General features: G+C 44.7%; 1 protein-coding gene across 1 annotated transcript in view; it reads right to left on the reverse strand.

Moving 5' to 3' along the window:
- LOC135505153 (protein transport protein Sec24C-like) overlaps positions 1–18,458 on the reverse strand; it is a 29,935-nt gene extending 11,477 nt beyond the window's left edge. Inside the window, 13 exon segments of the mRNA XM_064924284.1 lie at positions 794–985; positions 1,287–1,411; positions 1,590–1,705; positions 1,804–1,942; positions 2,054–2,293; positions 7,901–8,040; positions 8,190–8,429; positions 8,432–8,797; positions 8,916–9,082; positions 9,190–9,307; positions 10,225–10,305; positions 10,618–10,793; positions 18,270–18,458. Of these exon segments, the coding sequence (XP_064780356.1) occupies positions 794–985; positions 1,287–1,411; positions 1,590–1,705; positions 1,804–1,942; positions 2,054–2,293; positions 7,901–8,040; positions 8,190–8,429; positions 8,432–8,797; positions 8,916–9,082; positions 9,190–9,307; positions 10,225–10,305; positions 10,618–10,793; positions 18,270–18,310 (2,141 nt within the window). The 5' untranslated portion in view covers positions 18,311–18,458.
- Between the last annotated feature and the right edge of the window lie 2,586 nt (positions 18,459–21,044).

A 21,044-nucleotide genomic window follows, 5' to 3' on the forward strand; every position in this document is an offset into this window, starting at 1 on the left:
GGTTTATATTCAGAGTTCGCAATCTAGGTCATGTGTTTGGAGTTTCCACTTAACCAGGTGGTGAATTAGCCCCCCAAAAAGAAGCCCATGATATTAGTATATAAAGATGTAGGCAAATTAATCTCCATTGAACAGTAAATACAGAAATAATCTATTTGTAAATCTGAAATTCATGACAATCACTGGATTAGGTTGCACATAACATTTTCGATCACAACTTGTTAGATGGAAACAAGTTATTTCTTGAATGCCATCTCAGTAGTCTGTTATTAGAGACGGAATATTTAAGACGAACAGTCAATTCAGTTAAGAGCAATATTTTCCCTTTTTGTAATACACAGGATTTCTCGGCTCTATTTGGGACTCATTGGGTCTGGGTTGATACTGAATGTTATGGACTGTTCTCATATCTGTTGATAGCGACTGACGCCAGACTGAAGGTACAAGGACAGAGGACACTGTTACTGTATTCTGTAGCAGCTGATGTTGACAGAACGTCGTGCTGTGAGATTAGAGTAGAAGGACCTTCTTAGAGAAGCAGAGTTACACATTTTCTCTGCTTCTGTTCTGGAGGCGTCTCCCTGTTGCAACTTGTGTTAGACCAGATGGACATTGATTGTCTGCTCTTCTCCTCACCTTGAAAATCCTTATTATATTTCATATGTTCTCTATCGCGTGATAGTGCAAGAACAAAATAGCTGTGATCAAATCATGGGCTGGTGCCACCAACTGAAAAACATAGATGCACCAGCGGAAATGTTAGTCTGGAGATCTGGTGTGTGTGTGTACATACCTCTCGATGACCATCCGGCTGTCGTTGACGTTGACCAGGAAGCCGTCGAGCAGAGGGAGAAACATGTCACTGACGTCACTGACCACCATCATCTGGGGCTGGGCCAGGCTGGACTTGACGTTGTAGAAGTGCAACACCTTGTTGTAGGTTACAAAACCCACACGCACCACCGAGTCTGCCTCTGGATTTTCCCTGGAGGGACAAGACACAAAATGTCATTAATTCACTGGTGTACATGTGTGTCTACCTGGGCAGGCAGGCAGGCAGGCAGTGTGTGTGTGTGTCTACCTGGGCAGGCAGGCAGGCAGGCAGGCAGTGTGTGTGTGTGTCTACCTGGGCAGGCAGGCAGGCAGGCAGTGTGTGTGTGTGTCTACCTGGGCAGGCAGGCAGGCAGGCAGTGTGTGTGTGTGTCTACCTGGGCAGGCAGGCAGGCAGGCAGGCAGTGTGTGTGTGTGTACCTGGGCAGGCAGGCAGGCAGTGTGTGTGTGTGTACCTGGGCAGGTAGTCCAGTAGAGTCTTGAGCTCCTGACAGACGATGTTAACCATGCCACTCTTCACGGCGTTGTAAGACACATCGATGAAAAAGATGAACGACGGGGGCTGGGGGAGCTTATTGTTCTGAGAGAGAGAAGAACTTAGTATTTAGACTAGACATATTGAGCATAGTATATCATGAGAATCTCTGGTATTGTGCCAAGTTTGGTCCTCTCATCCGGCTCTTTGAGAAAATCTTCTGGTGCAAATGGAGCAACGCTACAGGCCTCCAGTCTCTCAGAAAAACACAGTAGTCACCTACCTTACAGTAGTCGACAGTGGCCACAAACTCATAGCTGCCCAGAGAGAGCTCTGGCCGGTCGCAGCAGTCCACCCTCTTCCCTGTGTGGTCCAGATGCTGGAAGTAGTGGGGAGGCACTGTGGATGGATGGATATACTTAGAGATTGAGGGAGACCGTGTTATAACCTACAATAACGATACCACACTAACACAATATCTTCGTGCACACACACACCATCTGTGACGCAGCTGCAGAAGCCACACTGGAAGCGGCGTCCGCCCTCGATGAACTGCATGTAGGGACACATGTAGGCCTTGCAGCGGTTACAGCGGATAGGACCGGCCTCCCCATGGTCCACCATGTACGGACGGGTCTGAGAGACATCAGGGTTGTTAAGCTCAGAGAAATGTTAACAACAATAAAATGAGAGCGTGAATGTGATGAGAAGACCAGAGGAGATAGCGGTGTGGTGTGTGTGTCTCACCTCGTCGGGGGGCAACATGGCTAGAGGTTTGATTACGGCTGCCAGGGGGACCTGGGACTGTTTGGCCATGTCGGCCGTGCAGGGTATGTTGTAGGCTGTACAGCGGACGAACCGCGGGCTGGCGTTGCCCTGGTCTTTCACCTGGAAGTTGGTGGTGACAAGGGGCGGAGTCTGACCTTTGACCCCCGTGGTGAACGGCTCACTGCTCTTGTTGGCCCGGTCGTCCTCAATCACCTGGATCTGTAATACAGAGAGAATGGCAGTTTTACAGACACACTAATGTCAATACGACAGAGGAGAGAAGAAAACGCATGCAGAGAGTAAGAAAATAAACACGGTTGAAAACAGTGATGCCATCCCATAATAGGGCTGCGGAATTAACGGAATTTACGTTCATTTTTATTTATTTAAATCGCAATATTAACATCGCAAGAGATCTATAACGGAAGCAGTCATTTGAAACGCCGCTCTCCCTCTACTCTTGCGGCTGTGCAGACGCTGTCAGATTGTTCTAAACAAGAACGATGCAGATTCTTAGTACAAATTATTATATATGTCTGATTCATTATATATGTCTGATTCAAACAGTTTGTGTTTTGATGTACAGTGCATACAGAAAGTATCCACATTTTGTTACGTTACAGCCTCATTCTAAAATTGATTCAATTGTTTTTTTCCCATCAATAATGACAAAGCAAAAACTGAAATAACACATTTACATTGGTAGAGTGACCATCGTGTTCTTGGTCACCTCCCTGACCAAAGCTCTTCTCCCCTGATTGCTCAGACTAGGAAGAGTCTTGGTGGTTCTTCCATTTAAGAATGATGGTGGCCACTGTGTTCTTGGAGACCTTCAATGCTGCAGAAATGTTTTGGTACCCTTCTCCGGATCTGTGCCTTGACACAATCCTGTCTCGTAGCTCTACGGACAATTCCTTCGACCTCATGGCTTGGTTTTTGCTCTGAAATGCACTGTCAACTGTGGGACCTTATATAGACAATCAATTGTGCAATCAATTTAATTTACCACAGGTGAACTCCAATCAAGTTGTATAAACATCTAGGATGATCAATGGAAACAAGATGCACCTGAACTGAATTTCAAGTCTCAAAGCAAAGGGTCTGAATACTGTAAATATTTTTTACCTGTTTTCACGTTGTCATTATGGGGGTAGTGTGAAGATTGATGAAGAATTCTTTTTAAATGTAATCCATTTTAGAATAAGGCTGTAACATAACAAAATGCGGAAAAAGTCAAGGGGTCTGAATACTTTCCGAATGCACTGTATATAACAAGTCAAATTGCAATACTATGTTTTGCCCATATCGTGCAGACCTAAATCCCATAATAATAACACAATGGCACAGCAACACACCAAAACCACTAAGGAGGGCGTAACACAAATGAAAAATGATCGTGGACAAACGTCACAATGCAAGGAATTGTGGGTGAGTCGTGAGTGAGATACTGCAGGCTGGCATGCGATGAGGTTGTGGTGGTGGTGGGGGTGTCAGCACAGTGAGCACGGTCTATCCCCAGAGGCAAAGGTGGGCTCCAGAGGGTCAGGGCAGTGTTTCCTCTGGGAAAAAAACTTGTAGCAAGTGGGGGTGGAAAAGGTCATGGGGGGGGGGGGGGTAGTATCTAGGACTGAGAAGCTCTCTTCTGGTGACTTTAAAAAAAAATCTAATTTCTACTCCAAAATGGATGAAAATAAGGTGGGGTTTTACCTCAAGTTATGAAACAACTGACCCGTGTTACATTTATCCCCCTATGCAGTCACAGCCTGTTGTGGAGCGGTAACATGCTTAACCAGCCACTGCTATAAACTCTGGGCATAAACATTGGTGTTGTTTGTGCTATTTAGGAGGTTAGAAATAAATAAAGTAGGACTGAAAAGCTGGGAAGATCCCCCTCTTTAACAAAGACCATTAGCAACTTGACCGAGCCTCCCCCAATCCTCCTTCACCCAAATCCAGACAGCTGATGTTCTGAAAGAGATGCAAAATCTGGTCCCGACAATTCAGCCGGGATAGACAATCTGGACCCTCTATTTCTAAAATGACCCGCCGAAATTGTCGCAACCCCCATTACTAGACTGTTCAACCTCTTGAATCGTCTGAGATCCCCAAAGATTGGAAATCTGCCACGGCCATCCCCCTCTTCAAAGGGGGAGACACTCTAGACCCAAACTGCTATAGACCTAGAACAATTCTACCCTGCCTATCTAAGGTCTTCGGGCAGGCAGGTCACCGACCATTTCGAATCCCACCGTACCTTCTCCGCTATGCAATCTGGTTTCAGAGCTGGTCATGGGTGCACCTCAGCCACGCTCAAGGTCCTAAACGATATCATAACCGCCATCGATGAGAGAAAATACTGTGCAGCTGTATTCATCGACCTGGCCAAGGCTTTCGACTTGGTCAATCACCACATTCTTATCGGCAGACTCAACAGCCTTGGTTTCTCAAATGACTGCCTCGCCTGGTTCACCAACTACTTCTCAGACAGAGTTCAGTGTGTCAAATCGGAGGGCCTGTTGTCCGGACCTCTGGGAGTCTATGGGGGTGCCACAGGGTTCAATTCTCGGGCCGACACTTTTCTCTGAATACATCGAAGATGTCGCTCTTGCTGCTGGTGATTCTCTGATCCACCTCTACGCAGACGACACTATTCGGTATACTTCTGGCCCTTCTTTGGACACTGTGTTAACTAACCTCCAGACGAGCTTCAATGCCATACAACTCTCCTTTCGTGGCTTCCAACTGCTCTTAAATGCAAGTAAAACTAAATGCATGCTCTTCAACCGATCGCTGCCCACACCTGCCCGCCCATCCAGCATCACAACTCTGGACGGCTCGGACTTAGGTATTTGTAGTTGTCCACATATTCTAAGTGTCTGGTTAGACTGTAAACTCCCCTTCCAGACTCACAATAAGCATCTCCAATCCAAAATTAAATCTAGAATCGGCTTCCTATTTCGCAACAAAGCATCCTTAACTCATGCTGCCACACATACCCTAGTAAAACTGACTAAGGATCCTTGACTTCGTCGATGTCATCTACAAAATAGTCTCCAAAACTCTACTCAGCAAATTGGATGCAGTCAATCACAGTGCCATCTGTTTTGTCACCAAAGCCCCATATACTACCCACCACTGAGACCTGTATGCTCTGGTTGGTTGGCCCTTGCCCCATATCCGTCACCAAACCCACCGGCTCCAGGTCCTCTACAAGTCTTTGCTAGGTAAAGCCCGCCTTCTCAGTTCACTGGTCACCATAGTAGCACCCACCCATAGCACACGCTCCAGCAGGTATATTTCACTGGTCAACCCCAAACCCAATTCCTCCTTTGGCCGCCTTTCCTTCCAGTTCTCTGCTGCCAATGACTGGAACAAACGGCAAAAAAAAAAAAAATCACTGAAGCTGGAGACTCAAATCTCCCTCACTAACTTTAAGCACCAGCTGTCAGAGCAGCTCACAGATCACAGCACCTGTACATAGCCAATCTGTAAATAGCCCATCCAACTACCTCATCCCCATACTGTTATTTATTTTGCTCCTTTGCACCCCAGTACCGCTACTTGCACACTGATCTTCTGCACATCAATCTCCCCAATGTTTTTGCCATACTGTAATTATTTCGCAACTACGGCCTATTTATCGCCTTACCTCCCTTATCCTACCTCATTTGCACACATTGTATATATACTTTCTCTATTGTATTATTGACTGTATGTTTATTTATTCCATGATTAACTCTGTTGTTTGTATCACACTGCTTTGCTTTATCTTGGCCAGGTCGCAGTAGTAAATGAGAACTTGTTCTCAACTAGCCTACCTGGTTAAATAAAAATTAAAACTTCCGTTTTTCCCACGATTGCAAGAATTGTTGTGCATTGACTGCTTGTCAGAATGTATGTTTCCCTCCCTATGGCACTTCAATACGCCTTCGAGAGGAATATTTATCTCGCATAGAACACACAAGCCAACTCAGTAAACAGATCAAATATTCCATAATCTATCTGATCTCTATTGTATATTGTTTTGTTTGCAGAGGAAAGGTCAATGTGGACAGTTCCAGCATCTTTAAAGTATGCTTCAGCAGAAATTCTTTTTCATGTTCCATATTTTTTGACGGCAGCAGCAATGATTTTGACGTTGCGCAGCGCCACAGCTAAATGATTGTTGCGGGTGCAGTAGTTTGTGAAGCGGAGAGGACACAGATGATTGCTGGGCTGGGGTAAGGGATTAGGGCATAGAGTGCAGACATGGATGATTGGTTAAGGGGTATAGCAGAGGGGTTAGTGTGTAGGGGTTAGGGTGCAGACAGAGATAATGGGTATAGCAGAGGCGTTAGCGTGTAGGGGTTAGGGTGTAGACAGAGATAATGGGTTAAGGGGTATGGCATAGGGGTTAGGGTGCAGACAGAGATAATGGGTTAAGGGGTATAGCAGAGGCGTTAGCGTGTAGGGGTTAGGGTGTAGACAGAGATAATGGGTATAGCAGAGGCGTTAGTGTGTAGGGGTTAGGGTGTAGACAGAGATAATGGGTATAGCAGAGGCGTTAGCGTGTAGGGGTTAGGGTGTAGACAGAGATAATGGGTTAAGGGGTATGGCATAGGGTTTAGGGTGCAGACAGAGATAATGGGTTAAGGGGTATAGCAGAGGCGTTAGCGTGTAGGGGTTAGGGTGCAGACAGAGATTATGGCAGAGGCGTTAGCGTGTAGGGGTTAGGGTGTAGACAGAGATAATGGGTTAAGGGGTAGGGCATAGGGGTTAGGGCGTAGACAGGAGGATAATGGGTTAAGGGGTAGGGCATAGGGGTTAGGGCGTAGACAGGAGGATAATGATTTACGGGGTAGGGCATAGGGGTTAGGTGTAGACAGAGATAATGGGTTAAGGGGTAGGGCATAGGGGTTAGGTGTAGACAGGAGGATAATGATTTACGGGGTAGGGCATAGGGGTTAGGTGTAGACAGAGATAATGGGTTAAGGGGTAGGGCATAGGGGTTAGGTGTAGACAGGAGGATAATGATTTACGGGGTAGGGCATAGGGGTTAGGTGTAGACAGGAGGATAATGATTTACGGGGTAGGGCATAGGAGTTAGGTGTAGACAGAGATAATGGGTTAAGGGGTATGGCATAGGGGTTAGGTGTAGACAGGAGGATAATGATTTACGGGGTATGGCGTAGGGGTTAGGTGTAGACAGGAGGATAATGATATACGGGGTATGGCGTAGGGGTTACAAGGTAAACAGGAGACTTACTGGACTGGGGATAGCGTCTGGGTCTATTCTATGTCTGAATTTCTGCACAGCCGGCAGCTCAGACGCTTGCTTTACATTCACAACAGAGTTTTGTCCAGCAAATCATCAAATTAAACAAACCAAAAGAAAAAAAAAACGGGACAAAGAGACAAGAGGATGAAAATAACTCTGTAGCAGGATTATTAAATCCCTGAGTGATTGTCCAGACTGGGATTATTGGTTCTAGATTAGTCAGTGATCAGCGAGAAGGCCAGCAGATCATCAGTCTGAAGCACATGCTCAACTTGGACTGGGTTATACTGTTAGACAGACATGCAGTTTTGTATTGCAATCCTTGAAAGAATTGATTCTCATCCAAAATCCTATTTTCCGTAACCCCCCCCCCAAATAGCATTTTTACTCATAGGGACAGGCAAGATGTACCCACTTTTCCTTGTTTTATCATCCTTGTGAGGACTGCTGGATAGTTAAACAAAAACACACACACGGTACAATATCTAACATCATTATCAGCAACACACTAATACATCACAGGACAAAGTGTTTGTGTGTTAGCAGGATGGGGAGAGTGCGTGTCTTACTGGGCTGGGGATGGAGTCAGGATCCAGTTTCTTCTGTGTGGGGGCAGGGGTGGGGGCAGGGCCTGTGCCGTAGTTCTGTTGCCCAGGATACTGCGGGCCTGCATAGCCGGGCTGGGGGCCTCTGGGCTGCCCAAACGCACCTGAGGAGAAAAATATTTATCCATCTATTAGAAACTCTTCTGGTTTATTGGCTAGAAAATGGTGGACCTACCAAGACAACATTTTGTTGTCAAAAGCAAACCAGCGGTTTGGTAGAAGTTGTACAGGGGTTTGACCATGGTGGACTCACCGTTCTGCTGGGTTGGGTATCCTCCCTGCATGCCAGGCTGAGGAGGCAGCTGCATGGGGCCAGGGGGAAGGGGGTTGGCCTGCTGCTGGGACATGGAGGGGGGTGGCATGGGGCATTGGGGAGGGGGGCCAGAGTGGAAGTGAGGGGGCCCGGGTTGGGACGGGGGCTGGGTGGCAGGGTACTGGGCAGGGGATGCAAAGGTAGGTGGGTAAGGGCCAGGTTGGGAGGAGGGAGGGGGCCAGAGTACAAGGCCTGGGAGACTGGAGGAGGAGCAGAGTTGGAAAAAGTTTGCTGCGCAGGGGGAGGGGGGCCAGGTGGGAAGGACTGTTGTCGAGAGACTGCAGGGGCCCGAGGTTGGCTGGAAGGGGGAGGGCCCGAGTATGGAGAGGAGGAGGGGAAGGGTTGGGAGGGAGGGGGGGCGGAGGAGGGGAAGGGTTGTTGTTGAGAGGGAGGAGGGCCATCATAGTAAGGTTGGGGGGCTGCAGGTTCACTGGGAGGGGGAGGCTGGGAGGTGGCACCAGACACTGGGTGAGGAGCTTGTGTATAGGAGGGAGGGGCTGCAGCGGAGTAGGCAGCACTGATTGGAGGCTCGGAGCTGGGAGGTGGAGCTGGTGAAAGAGCAGAGAACATTAAATTCAGCAAGAATCAGTAACTAGAGTTGTGTTTAGTAGGATGCAAAGTTCAGCACGAAATTCGTCAATTGATTCATTCAAAATAATTTCTTACCATATCCCGGCCCAGCAGAGGTGAGGGGGCCTGACCCGACCTGCATCCCTGACATCTGATTGGTCATCTGTTGCATGGAGGGCTGCACCCCGTACTGCTGGGGGTAAGAAGGATGTGGCCCCGACAAGTTCATAGCACCTTGGCTATACGGCTGACACACTGGCGGCCTGGACACACGTACACAAAAACAACTCAGTACACACACACACACAAACATCTGGACACACACCCACAACCGCTGTCTACTGGATACTCTTCATGTGTGTTGTCTGACCTGTGAGCTGGCTGAGCCATAGAGTGATCCATAGGTGGGGGCCCATTCTGAATGTCTCCCTGGGCATACTGGGAGTAGGCCTGGTTGATGGAGACTGGAGGGGGGCCCCTGGCAGATCCTGAGAGAGAGGGAGGCTGTTAGGCACCTGCCTGCAATGACCACAGGTTTGAAACACAGCGGATGCATTCTTGAAGTTACATCATCACCTATGATGAATGTTATGTCATCAACGCAAGAATGTTAAATGGAGGATTACTTCCTGCCAAAAAAACCCACATTGGTAAAGTCAGTCATCCTAAGGTTAGGTTGGGTGGTATACCATATACATTGGTAAAGTCAGTCATCCTAAGGTTAGGTTGGGCGGTATACCATATACATTGGTAAAGTCAGTCATCCTAAGGTTAGGTTGGGCGGTATACCATATACATTGGTAAAGTCAGTCATCCTAAGGTTAGGTTGGGCGGTATACCATATACATTGGTAAAGTCAGTCATCCTAAGGTTAGGTTGGGCGGTATACCATATACATTGGTAAAGTCAGTCATCCTAAGGTTAGGTTAGGCGGTATACCATATACATTGGTAAAGTCAGTCATCCTAAGGTTAGGTTGGGCGGTATACCATATACATTGGTAAAGTCAGTCATCCTAAGGTTAGGTTGGGCGGTATACCATATACATTGGTAAAGTCAGTCATCCTAAGGTTAGGTTAGGCGGTATACCATATACATTGGTAAAGTCAGTCATCCTAAGGTTAGGTTGGGCGGTATACCATATACATTGGTAAAGTCAGTCATCCTAAGGTTAGGTTGGGCAGTATACCGTATACGTTGGTAAAGTTAGTCATCCTAAGATAAGGTTGGGCGGTATACCATATACGTTGGTATGTTGCATACCTTGCAGGTAAAGTCATGTGAAAAAGGTACATCTTAGATTTGGAACTTTAAGCGGTTCATGAGAACCATTGCTCTCAGACACATGACCAGCGGGCTGTAGAAGCATGTAGGTAGGAGGAAGAAGCCGAGAGGAAGCAGTTACCCAAGTCAAGAGGAGAGGGCAGGTCAGAGACTGGGTTAGCTGGCACAGCCTTAGAGGGAAAGCTGGCATAGGTAGAATAACCTGAAAGACAAGAAGAGGTAGACACCATGTACTGAGGAAAAGAAATGCTGAAAGACAGGCGAGGAGGAACACATACAAGCATTCACACTGCTCCAATCAAATACATCCAAACAGATTTTAGTTCCCTTTCTCTCTCACACAGAGACACACAGGAAAGGCAATGAGTAAACTTTGCAACAGGCACAGAGACACTTTACTTGGCAGAAGGCAAGCTAGCTTTGGGAAGAACATAGACAGGAAGAAGAAGCAAGAAGAAGCAAGAGGGAAGAAGCGAACCAGAGGGATAAGGTTGGGAAAGATGGACAGACGTACCTTGTGGAGCCCCAGGCTGGTAGGCTGTAGCGGGGCCGCTGTAGGGTCCATAGGGGCCGGGGTAACCGCCTCCCAAGGGAGCGTAGCTCGGCTGGCCGTAGCCAGGCTGGGGCTGGCCGTACGGAGATGCCATGGGAGGCTGCTGGTTCACATTCATCCTCAATTCATACCTAGAGCTGGGAGAAGTTTACATGCATTTAACTCCTGAGGCAGGGGTTCATTTCTATATCAACTTCACTGCCCTGACAGTAAGTACTAGGTCTGGGCCAACAGCGTTAATGTTTTGACGTTCCAGGTGCAGGGCTCTACAGTGCCACTATTTTACTTGCATATTTGCCTAAATATTTAGCTGTCGGAATTAGAATTTTTATTTAGGCGCACCAGTGAGTCAAGAGAAATTAAGTATTCTAGCTTTATTACGTCAAATATTTTTCATTGTGTTCCTGAATTCTTTTTGTTCATCTACATTTAAAATTAGGCGCAGGTGCTACTTGCAAAAGAGGTCAGCGTTGAGCCACACGGGACTGCCCTGCTTCATTAGGGTAAGACTCCCTGTAGTTGGAAGTGAGCCCTTGCTATCAGAGCTGAGAGAAGAATTGTTTCATGCATGTTAACATTAGAAGCCTCCTCCCTAAGTTTTTTTAATTCACTGCCTCAGCACACTCTGCCAACACGAATGTCCTAGCCGTGTCTGAATCCTTGCTTCGGAAGACCACCAAAAACCCTGACATTTTCATCCCTAACTATAACATTTTCTGACAAGATAGAACTGACGGAGTTGCAATCTACTGCAGAGATAGCCTGTCTTACTATCCAGGTCTGTACGAAAACAATGAGCTTCTATTTTTAAAAATCCACCTTTCCAGAAACAAGTCTCTCACCGTTGCCGCTTGCTATAGACCACCTTCTGTCCCGAGTTATGCCCTGGACACCATATGTGAATTGCTTGCCCCCCCATCTATTTTCAGAGATTGTGCTGTTAGGTGACAAACTGGGACATGCTTAATACCCGGGCCATCCTGCAATCTAAGCTTGATGCCCTAATCTCACACAAATTATCAAATGAACCTACCAGGTACAACCCCAAATCCGTAAACACGGGCACCCTCATAGATATCATCCTAACCAACCTGCCCTCCAAATACAACTCTGCTGTCTTCAACCAGGATCCCAGCAATCACTGACACATTGCCTACTTCCGTAATGGGTCTGTGGTCAAACGACCACCACTCATCACTGTCAAATGATCCCTAAAACACTTCAGCGAGCAGGCGTTTCTAATCAACCTGGCCCGGGAATCCTGTAAGGATATTGACCTCATTCCGTCAGTAAAGGATGCCTGGTTATTCTTTAAAAGTGCCTTCCTCACCACCTTAAATAAGCATGCCCCATTCAAAAATATAGAACCAGGAACAGATTCGTCTTGGTTCACTCAAGACGTGACTGTCCTTGACAAGCACAAAAACATCCTGTGGCGTACTGCATTAGCATCAAATAGCCCCCACGATATGCAACTTTTCAGGGAAGTTAGGAACATATATACACAGGCAGATAGGAAAGCAAAGGCTAGCTTTTTCAAACAGAAATCTGCATCCTGTAGCACAAACTCCAAAAAGTTCTGGGACACTAAAGTCCATGGAGAGTAAGAGCAACTCCTCCCAGCTGCCCACTGCACCGAGGCAAGGAAACACTGTCACCATCGATAAAGCCGCAATAGAGAATTTCAATAAGCATTTTTCTACGGCTGGCCATGCTTTCCACCTGGCTACCCCTAAACCCCGGTCAACAGCCCTGTGCACCCCACAGCAACTTGCCCAAGCCTCCCCATTTCTCCTTCATCCAAATCCAGAAAGCTGATGTTCTGAAAGAACTGCAAAATCTGGACCCCTACAAATCAGCCGGGCTAGACAATTTTAGAAAGAGAGGGTTACTCTTTCTAAAAATTACCCACCGAAATTGTCGCAACCCCTATTACTAGCCGATTCAACCTCTTTTGTATCGTCTGAGATCCAAAGATTGGAAAGCTGCCGAGGTCATCCCCCTCTTCAAAGGGGGAGACACCTTGGACCCAAACTGTTAGACCCATATCCATCCTGCCCTGCCTTTCTAAAGTCTTCGAAAGCCAAGTTAACAAAACAGATCACCAACCATTTAGAATCCCACCGTACCTTCTCCGCTATGCAATCTTGGTTCTGAGCTGGTCATGGGTGCACCTCAGCCACGTTCAAGGTCCTAAACGATATCATAACCGCCATCGATAAGAGAAAATACTGTGCAGCTGTATTCATTGACCTGGCCATGGCTTGACTCGGTCAATCACCACATTCTTATTGGCAGACTCAACAGCCGTGGTTTCTCAAATGACTGCCTCGCCTGGTTCACCAACTACTTCTCAGACAGTTACATTTACATTTAAGTCATTTAGCAGACGCTCTTATCCAGAGAGTTCAGTGAGATTCTCTGATCCACCTCTACGCAGACAATACCATTCTGTATATCTCTGGCCCTTCTTTGGACACTGTATTAACTAACCTCCAGACGAGCTTCAATGCCATACAACTCTTCTTCTGTGGCCTCCAACTGTTCTTGAAAACAAGTAAAACTAAATGCATGCTCTTCAACCAATCGCTGCCCACACCTGCCTGCCCATATAGCATCACTACTCTGGATGGTTCGGACTTAGAATATGTGGACAACTATAAATACCTAGGTGTCTGGATAGACTGCAAACTCCTTCCAGACTCACATTAAGCATCTCCAATCCAAAATTAAATCTAGAATCGGCTTCCTATTTTACAAAAAAGCATCCTTCACTCATGCTGCCAAACATACACTCGTAAAACTGACTATCCTACCGATCCTAGACTTCGGCGATAGCATTTACAAAATAGCCTCCAACACTCTACTCAGCAAATTGGATGCAGTCAATCACAGTGCCATCCGTTTTGCCACCAAAGCCCCATATACTACCCACAACTGCGACCTGTATACTCTCGTTGGCTGGCCCTCGCTTCATATTCTTCACCAAACACACTGGCTCCAGGTCCTCTACAAGTCTTTGCTAGGTAAAGCCCTGCCTTATCTCAGCTCACTGGTTACCATAGCACCCACCCATAGCACGCACTCCAGCAGGTATATTTCACTGGTCACCCCCAAAGCCAAATCCTCCTTTGGCTGTCTTTCCTTCCAGTTCTCTGCTGCGAATGACTGGAACAAACTACAAAATCACTGAAGCTGGAGACTCATATCTCCCTCACTAACTTTAAGCACCAGCTGTCAGAGCAGCTCACAGATAACAGCACCTGCACATAGCGCATCTGTAAACAGCCCATCCAACTACCCCATCCTCATACTGTTATTTATTTTACTCATTTGCACCCCCGTATTTCCACTTGCACACTCATCTTCTGCACATCTATCACTCGTGTTTAATTGCTATATTGTAATTATTTCGCCACTATGGCCTATTTATTGCCTTACCTCCCTTGTCCTACCTCCTTGGCACATATTGTATATAGACTTTTTCTATTGTATTATTGACTGTGTTTGTTTATTCCATGTGTAACTCTGTGTTCTTGTTTGTTGCACTGCTTTGCTTCATCTTGGCCAGGTCGCAGTTGTAAATGATGAGAACCTGTTGTTAACTAGCCTACCTGGTTAAATAAAGGTGAAATAAAAAAATAAAACAAATTTAAAAAATGGATCAAGGTGAAAAGTGTGTGAGCAGGTTGATGTAGTAACCCACTAAGGTCACCCTACCGGGCTGCGTTCCCCTGGTTCTAGAGATAATACATGCCCACTCAGCACAACCAGGCCAGCAGCTGTGTAATGGAGCCAGTATTGTACTGCAGGACTGCAGCGAACACCTCAGACATGGGCTGCTGCATCTCAATAGTTGTCTGGTCTCCATTAATGCTGATGTAGACAATGTGGAAAGCTGAGAGAGAATTCCAAGAGGGCATCCACCATATTTATTTTGCTCATCATTTGTTTGATTGATCAGTGCAGAGGATAAAAAGCACTAGAGTTTTGAGATGCAGCCCATGGTCCTTTTTAGCTTCACACCCGCAGTCTCAAACCTAGTCAATGTGCTGGACGGCTTGGAGTTACAGTAACATGAGATGATATAGCATGTGGCCAGCTACATGTCACTGACAGTCAGTGACATACACTTCCGGTCAAAAGTTTCAGAAAACCTACTTATTCAAGGGTTTTTATTTTACTATTTTCTACATCATAGATTAATAGTGAAGACATCAAAACTATGAAATAACATATATGGAATCATGTCGTAACCAAAAAAAAGTGTTAAATCAAAATGTTTTATATGAGATTCTTCAAAGTAGCCACCCTTTGCCTTGACAGCTTTGCACACTCTTGGCATTCTCTCAACCAGCTTCATGAGGTAGTCACCTGGAATACATTTCAATTAACAGGTGTGCCTTGTTAAAAGTTAATTTGTGCAATGTCTTTCCTTCTTAATGCATTTGATCGAATCAGTTGTGACAAGGTAGGGGTGGTATACAGAAGATGGTCTTTTACCAAATAGGGTTAAGTCCATATTATGTCAAGAACAGCTCAAATAAGCAAAGAGAAACGATAGTCCATCATTACTTTAAGACATGAAGGTCAATCAAATTTCAAGACTGTTGGAAAAGCATTCTAGGTGAAGGTGTTTGAGAGAACTCCAAGAGTGTTCAGGGCTGTCATCAAGGCAAAGGGTGGCTACTTGAAGAATCTCAAATACATTTAGATTTGTTTAACACTTTTGGTTACTACATTATTCCATGTGTTATTTCATAGATGAGGTCTTCACTATTAATTCTACAATGTAGAATATAGTAAAAAGAAAGAAAAAGCCTTGAATGAGTAGGTTTTCTAAAACTTTTGACCGGTAGTGCATATCTATAATAGCTGAGTCATATTCCCTGTGACACAGTTTGAAACACACCTATATCAGCTCTGTGTGTTTGTCTCGACCACACCTTCACTATACACCTCAGTACACACTTGGCCCGGCCTTTAGCTCATGTGAATTGGCCAATATGGATAGGGCTAAACTTAAATGTTTCTTACGGAAGAAATATGGAAAGCATATGAATAACCATGGTAGCAATTAAAAGGGAACAGTGGATATAATGGGGAAATTAGATTAAAATGACTACAGTTCAACTGACAATCCAAACATTACACTGTTCATTTTGTGCATTTATCGTACTTTTTGCCGTATTTGTTGATAACAAACTCTGAAAACTCCGGATACACTCATTATTCCTGGAAAATTTGGGGTAAGTTGCAACATAGATCCAAAAAAATGACAAAGGTTTGAGAGAGAGGTCTAACTGGTGTCTCCAAGTGGCCACACACATCTCTCCAAAGTGTGCACGGATCCCAAGTAATTTCAATGCACTTTTATGTCTAAAAAAATGTATCAACTACAAAGTGCTTTTTTTGCGCTCTCCTAGCTGTGCCATTAAGGAACTAGACCAAGAACACTTGTTGTTTTTGTTTGGAACATCACCCATTCCCAGTCTTTACACAATTACTGTTGATCACACAATCCAAAAACGGTCCATTATAAATCACGATCGGGTTCAGGTGGGCATGATTTGAAAGTGTGTTCAATTGCCAACATGACTAGCTAAATTATAATATATGATCTTACAGTGTTAGGCTTTCATAAGGCAATTCAGAGAAGCAGATGGTCATTTGGGTGCACATAGAATGGAGTCATGAGTGCATTCAGATGTGTGGTTCATGGAACATTTTCTCCACAATACAACAGACTCATTCTTTTCTGGACCACCCAGGGTATAAAGCCATACCATCTTGTAACTGTACAGCAAACAGTGACCGTAAACATTAATATTGTATATTACACAAGGTTTATGATATGGAAATGTGAAGAGCACATTTGGACTTACGGGTGTTTGGTTAGCTTGTATGAAATCAAAGCTGTAGTGATAATCCTCAATGGTCATCTTTCAAAATACATTGAGGCCTCTTAAATTTACAGCATTTCCCTCACTCAGACATTTGCAAAAGTTGACCAATTAGCAGGAGGGATGAGGTAACTCCTTGTCGCATGAGGTGCTCATGTTCAGATCGTCTAACAGACTAAACCCATACAGAGCTGTGAAATGGAGACGGTGAGCTGACATTATGTACTACAGCATGTTCATGTAATTCCAATTTAGGCCAATTTTCTGCCATTTTCAAACCGGATACAGGTAAAAGTGTAAAGGGTTAATTATCCTACAACAGACCTGACATGGTATTGAGTTTGGCAAAAAGGAGGATGACGTTTCCCCACTTCATTTTCTTTTAAACACACCCAACTCTTTGTGAGACACCAACATAACCCTACCTATATACACAACACAAGTAGGACCAACCTCTGATCAATCAGACCTTGTTGAACCATACTGCTCAATCAAACGTCATGTGCTAGGCTGACAGGCAGCCATACAATCACAGAGTTAGTCTATGCTGTAGTGTCCTGTCCTCTGAACACTGAAAGTCGGCCTCACTAACGTTACTTGGCAACAAGACTGTTCGCATACTAGTAGCTGAGAGTAACTGGCTATTGAGCATTCATTCACTTACCTTTCAACATGTCTTTCCTAAAAGGTTAAACGAGCAGGTTTAAAAGGCACCGATAGTCACAAGAAAGACTGGACCATGATATTGAAATAATTGATGTAACTCATTGCCTATAGTAGCTAGCTAGTCTCATCCAATGGAATTCGCATCGGTTAGCGAGCTACTACCGTTACCGGGTTACATTGGCTGGCTTGTTAGCTGATGTAGCAATATTATCTTATGACAAGCACGGGTTTATCCAACGCAGCTCTTTCAATAATTCAAAGTAGTAGTTACCACAGTTAGAAATACAATACCATTGGATCCGTGTATCTATTAGCGTGACAGGCCTGTTGAAAGACCCATATTTGCCGTAGCGGCTTTGGCAAAAAAAAAAGTCGAACGTGCAGTAGCTAGCTAACATTACGAATGGCTATCTAATTCTGTTTAGAAACTGATTCTCGTTCATAATGCTTAAATTACTAGGTCAATACAGCTCACGAGAGTATATTGAACACTTCAAAGAACAACGCAGCAGAGGTATTTGTGGTTCGCCAGGCAAGAGTAGCTAGCGCGGTCGGTTAGCTAACCTCAGCAACCAATGTCGCATTTGACCTAACTAGCTAAATGATTATTCATGGTCCAGACCAGGCAGAGAATCAATCATATTTGTTTCTATACACGGAGTCTTCAGTCAAAACTTAGAAGCACTAACCTTTGTCAGCTAGTTGAGAGTTTGGGCCTAATTTACACACTAGTTTTAATCGTGGAAATAAATCAGCTGTGGCTATCCTGTTAGCTATGTAGCTAGTTAAATTAGCATGTAGTTAGAGCCAGACCTCTGGCTCTAACGTCCAGAAAGCTCAGATTCAAACTCTACAATCTCTACAAGCGTTGTCATGTCAAAATACGTCCGTTGATCAGCAAATATGGAGTTTTGCTGAGCAACCATCTAAATTTAATCACGGTATGTACTTCCAAAAAAGGTCCAACATGAAATAAAAATGTAAACAACTGAAAGAGACATTTAAATATTTTTCTTATACTTAAAAAAAAAATAAAGTACATACCGGCCGTAACGAGAGTAAATTAAGATAGCATTTTTTGACATAACGCTTAAAGAGCTGTTGAATGAGTTTGAATTGGAGCATTCTGGGCGTTATAGAGGTCTGGTTCAGTAACTAGTTAGCACCACCACGGAATCCCAATCCTGTTTTCTTTCAAGGAATGTCACACACTGCACCACGGTACAACTCGACAACCCACCTCCAACTGGGTAAAATAACAAGTTAGCCAAGCAGACGTTTGTTTCCTGTTCAGAACCAGTTCCGAAGCCCTTTGGCCGTCAATACTTCAAAGCGATGACTTCCCGGGATGTTGTTCTGCTAATCCTTTCTCTGGTTTCTCTCCAAGCAGACATTCGCACCGGAAGTGTCGTGGCTATCTGCCACGTCCACATCCGGACAGGGGTTGGGTTATGAATTATGTCACATTGCATTCATAACAAAGTGGGAATTTACCACCATAGAGTTAGCTAGAGAACTAAAGATGGGAAAAAACTGTTTTGACATGGACATTGCTATTTAGGGATTCACCATTTTAAAGTAGCGAACTGGGTGGGCCATTCCTTGGGTGAAGGAAGGATCATATGATTCCATCTGGGTCATCAGAAGGGATCAGACAATTAATTATACTTGTGAGCAAACATACCATAACTATAGGTGGCAGTAAAACACCATCCTAGTCTTTATATCTGTTCAAACAACACTCTAGAGTCTAGACACTGTTCTAGATGGCAGTATGCACCCTTTCAGTTTGTTATGCCTGTTTACTCCTTAGGTTGTCATTCCTTCTTTTCCGCAGATCCAGCACCAGCACCAATCCAGATCCCGGGTTCCAGTACCAGTCCCAGTCCCAGCACCAGACGAGGCACAGAGGAGGGAGCAGACCACAGGTAAGTACGACCGTCCCTTGTGTGTCTGATTCCTCCTCAGGTTGTCATTCCTCGCCTCTACAGACCCAGATCCCGACCCAGAACCTGCAGCAGCCCCAGTTCGCGGTTTCTGTTCTTTCCCAGTCCCGGCCACGGCACCAACATGGTTCCCAGTTTCCAGCCCAGACACCAACTGTTCCCCACCTCCAATAAAAGGACACAGACAGACCGGCAGCCACTCCGCCAGACCAACCACTCAAGAAAAAACTTCAAAACTCAAACAGGTGAAATCTACTTTCCAACAAACACTATCAAATGAAGACTGACGGACAGTGGGTAATAGTTTGAATTTTGGTTCAACTTTTTTTTCTTCCTTTTGTAATGAGGCTTTTTTTCTTTTCATTTAATAACTGATTGATTTATTGACTTAGCGTTTATTGAATTGATTGAATATCTTGTTTTAAACTTTTAAACTTGAATACATTTGAATTATGTATGACTTATGCATAACCAAATAAACAACCTTTAATGGTTCAGTGTTTGCCCTGTAGTCACTGCCAGTTTAAGTTTCAAGTTTTAAGGTCACATGCACAAGTACAATGAAAAACCTTTCTTGCAAGCTCTAACCCCAACAAGGCAGTAATCAATAACAATGTAGTACTAAAATCAGCAAGGTAGAACAAAAACAAAATATAAAAATAAGAAATGAGAACACAATAAAGTAAGTAAGCATGCTCTATACATGGGCATTTCCAGTACTATATTTACCATGTGGCGGGATACTGAATCCATAGAGGTAGATGTGTATAGGAGTAAGGTGACTAGGCATCAGGAAATATGATAAACGGAATAGCAGCAGCGTATATGATGATTGGGTGTGCGTGTGTGTAGAGTCCGTATACATTTTTGTACATATTATGTGTGTGTGAGCAAATGATGGAGTGTTTGTATGCGTGTTGGCGTGTCAGTGTGTGTAAGTGTGTAGGGCCCTTTGAGAGTTTTTATAGAGAATAAGATAAAATACAAGGGTCAACTCAGATAGTCTGCGCAGCCATTTTGTTAGCTATATAGTTAAATATTTAGCAGACTTATGGCTTGGGAAGCTTTTCAGGTGCCTGTTGGTGCCAGACTTGATGTACTGGTACAGCTTTGCCATGCGGAAGCAGAGAGAACAGTTTATGGTTTGGGTGGTTGGAGTCTTTAATGATTTTCGGGCTTTCTGTCACACCGCCTGACATAGAAGGTCCTGGATGGCAGGAAGCTCAGTCCCAATGAGGCCCATTATCAGCAACCTTAACTATTGTGTTCAAATGTCACGTTGTGTTAGCTAATCCAAGTTTATCATTTTAAAAGGCTAATTGATCATTAGAAAACCATTTTGCAATTATGTTAGCACAGCTGAAAACTGTTGTGCACTAATGTACTTGTCCTCTTGCTGAGTTGTGCACTGCGGCCTCCCGCTCCTCTTTCTATTCTAGTGAGAGAGTTTGCGCTGTTCTGTGAAGGGAGTAGTACACCGAGTTTTATGAGTTCTTCAGTTTCTTGGGAATTTCTCGCATGGAATAGCCTTCATTTCTCAGAACAAGAATAGACTGACGAGTTTCAGAAGAAAGTGCTTTGTTTCTGGACATTTTGAGCCTGTAGTTGAACCCACAAATGCTGATGCTCCAGATACTCAACAAGTCTAAAGAAGGACAGTTTTATTGCTTCTTTAATCAGAACAACAGTTTTCAGCTGTGCTAACATAATTGCAAAAGGGTTTTCTAATGATCAATTCACCTTTTAAAATGATAAACTTGGATTAGCTAACACAACGTGCCATTGGAACACAGGAGTGATGTTTGCTGACAATGGACCTCTGTACGCCTGTGTAGATACTCCCATAAAAATCAGTAAATTCAGCTACAATAGT

The sequence above is a fragment of the Oncorhynchus masou genome, chromosome 18 (genome assembly GCF_036934945.1).
Source record: "Oncorhynchus masou masou isolate Uvic2021 chromosome 18, UVic_Omas_1.1, whole genome shotgun sequence".
Classification (NCBI taxonomy): domain Eukaryota; kingdom Metazoa; phylum Chordata; class Actinopteri; order Salmoniformes; family Salmonidae; genus Oncorhynchus; species Oncorhynchus masou.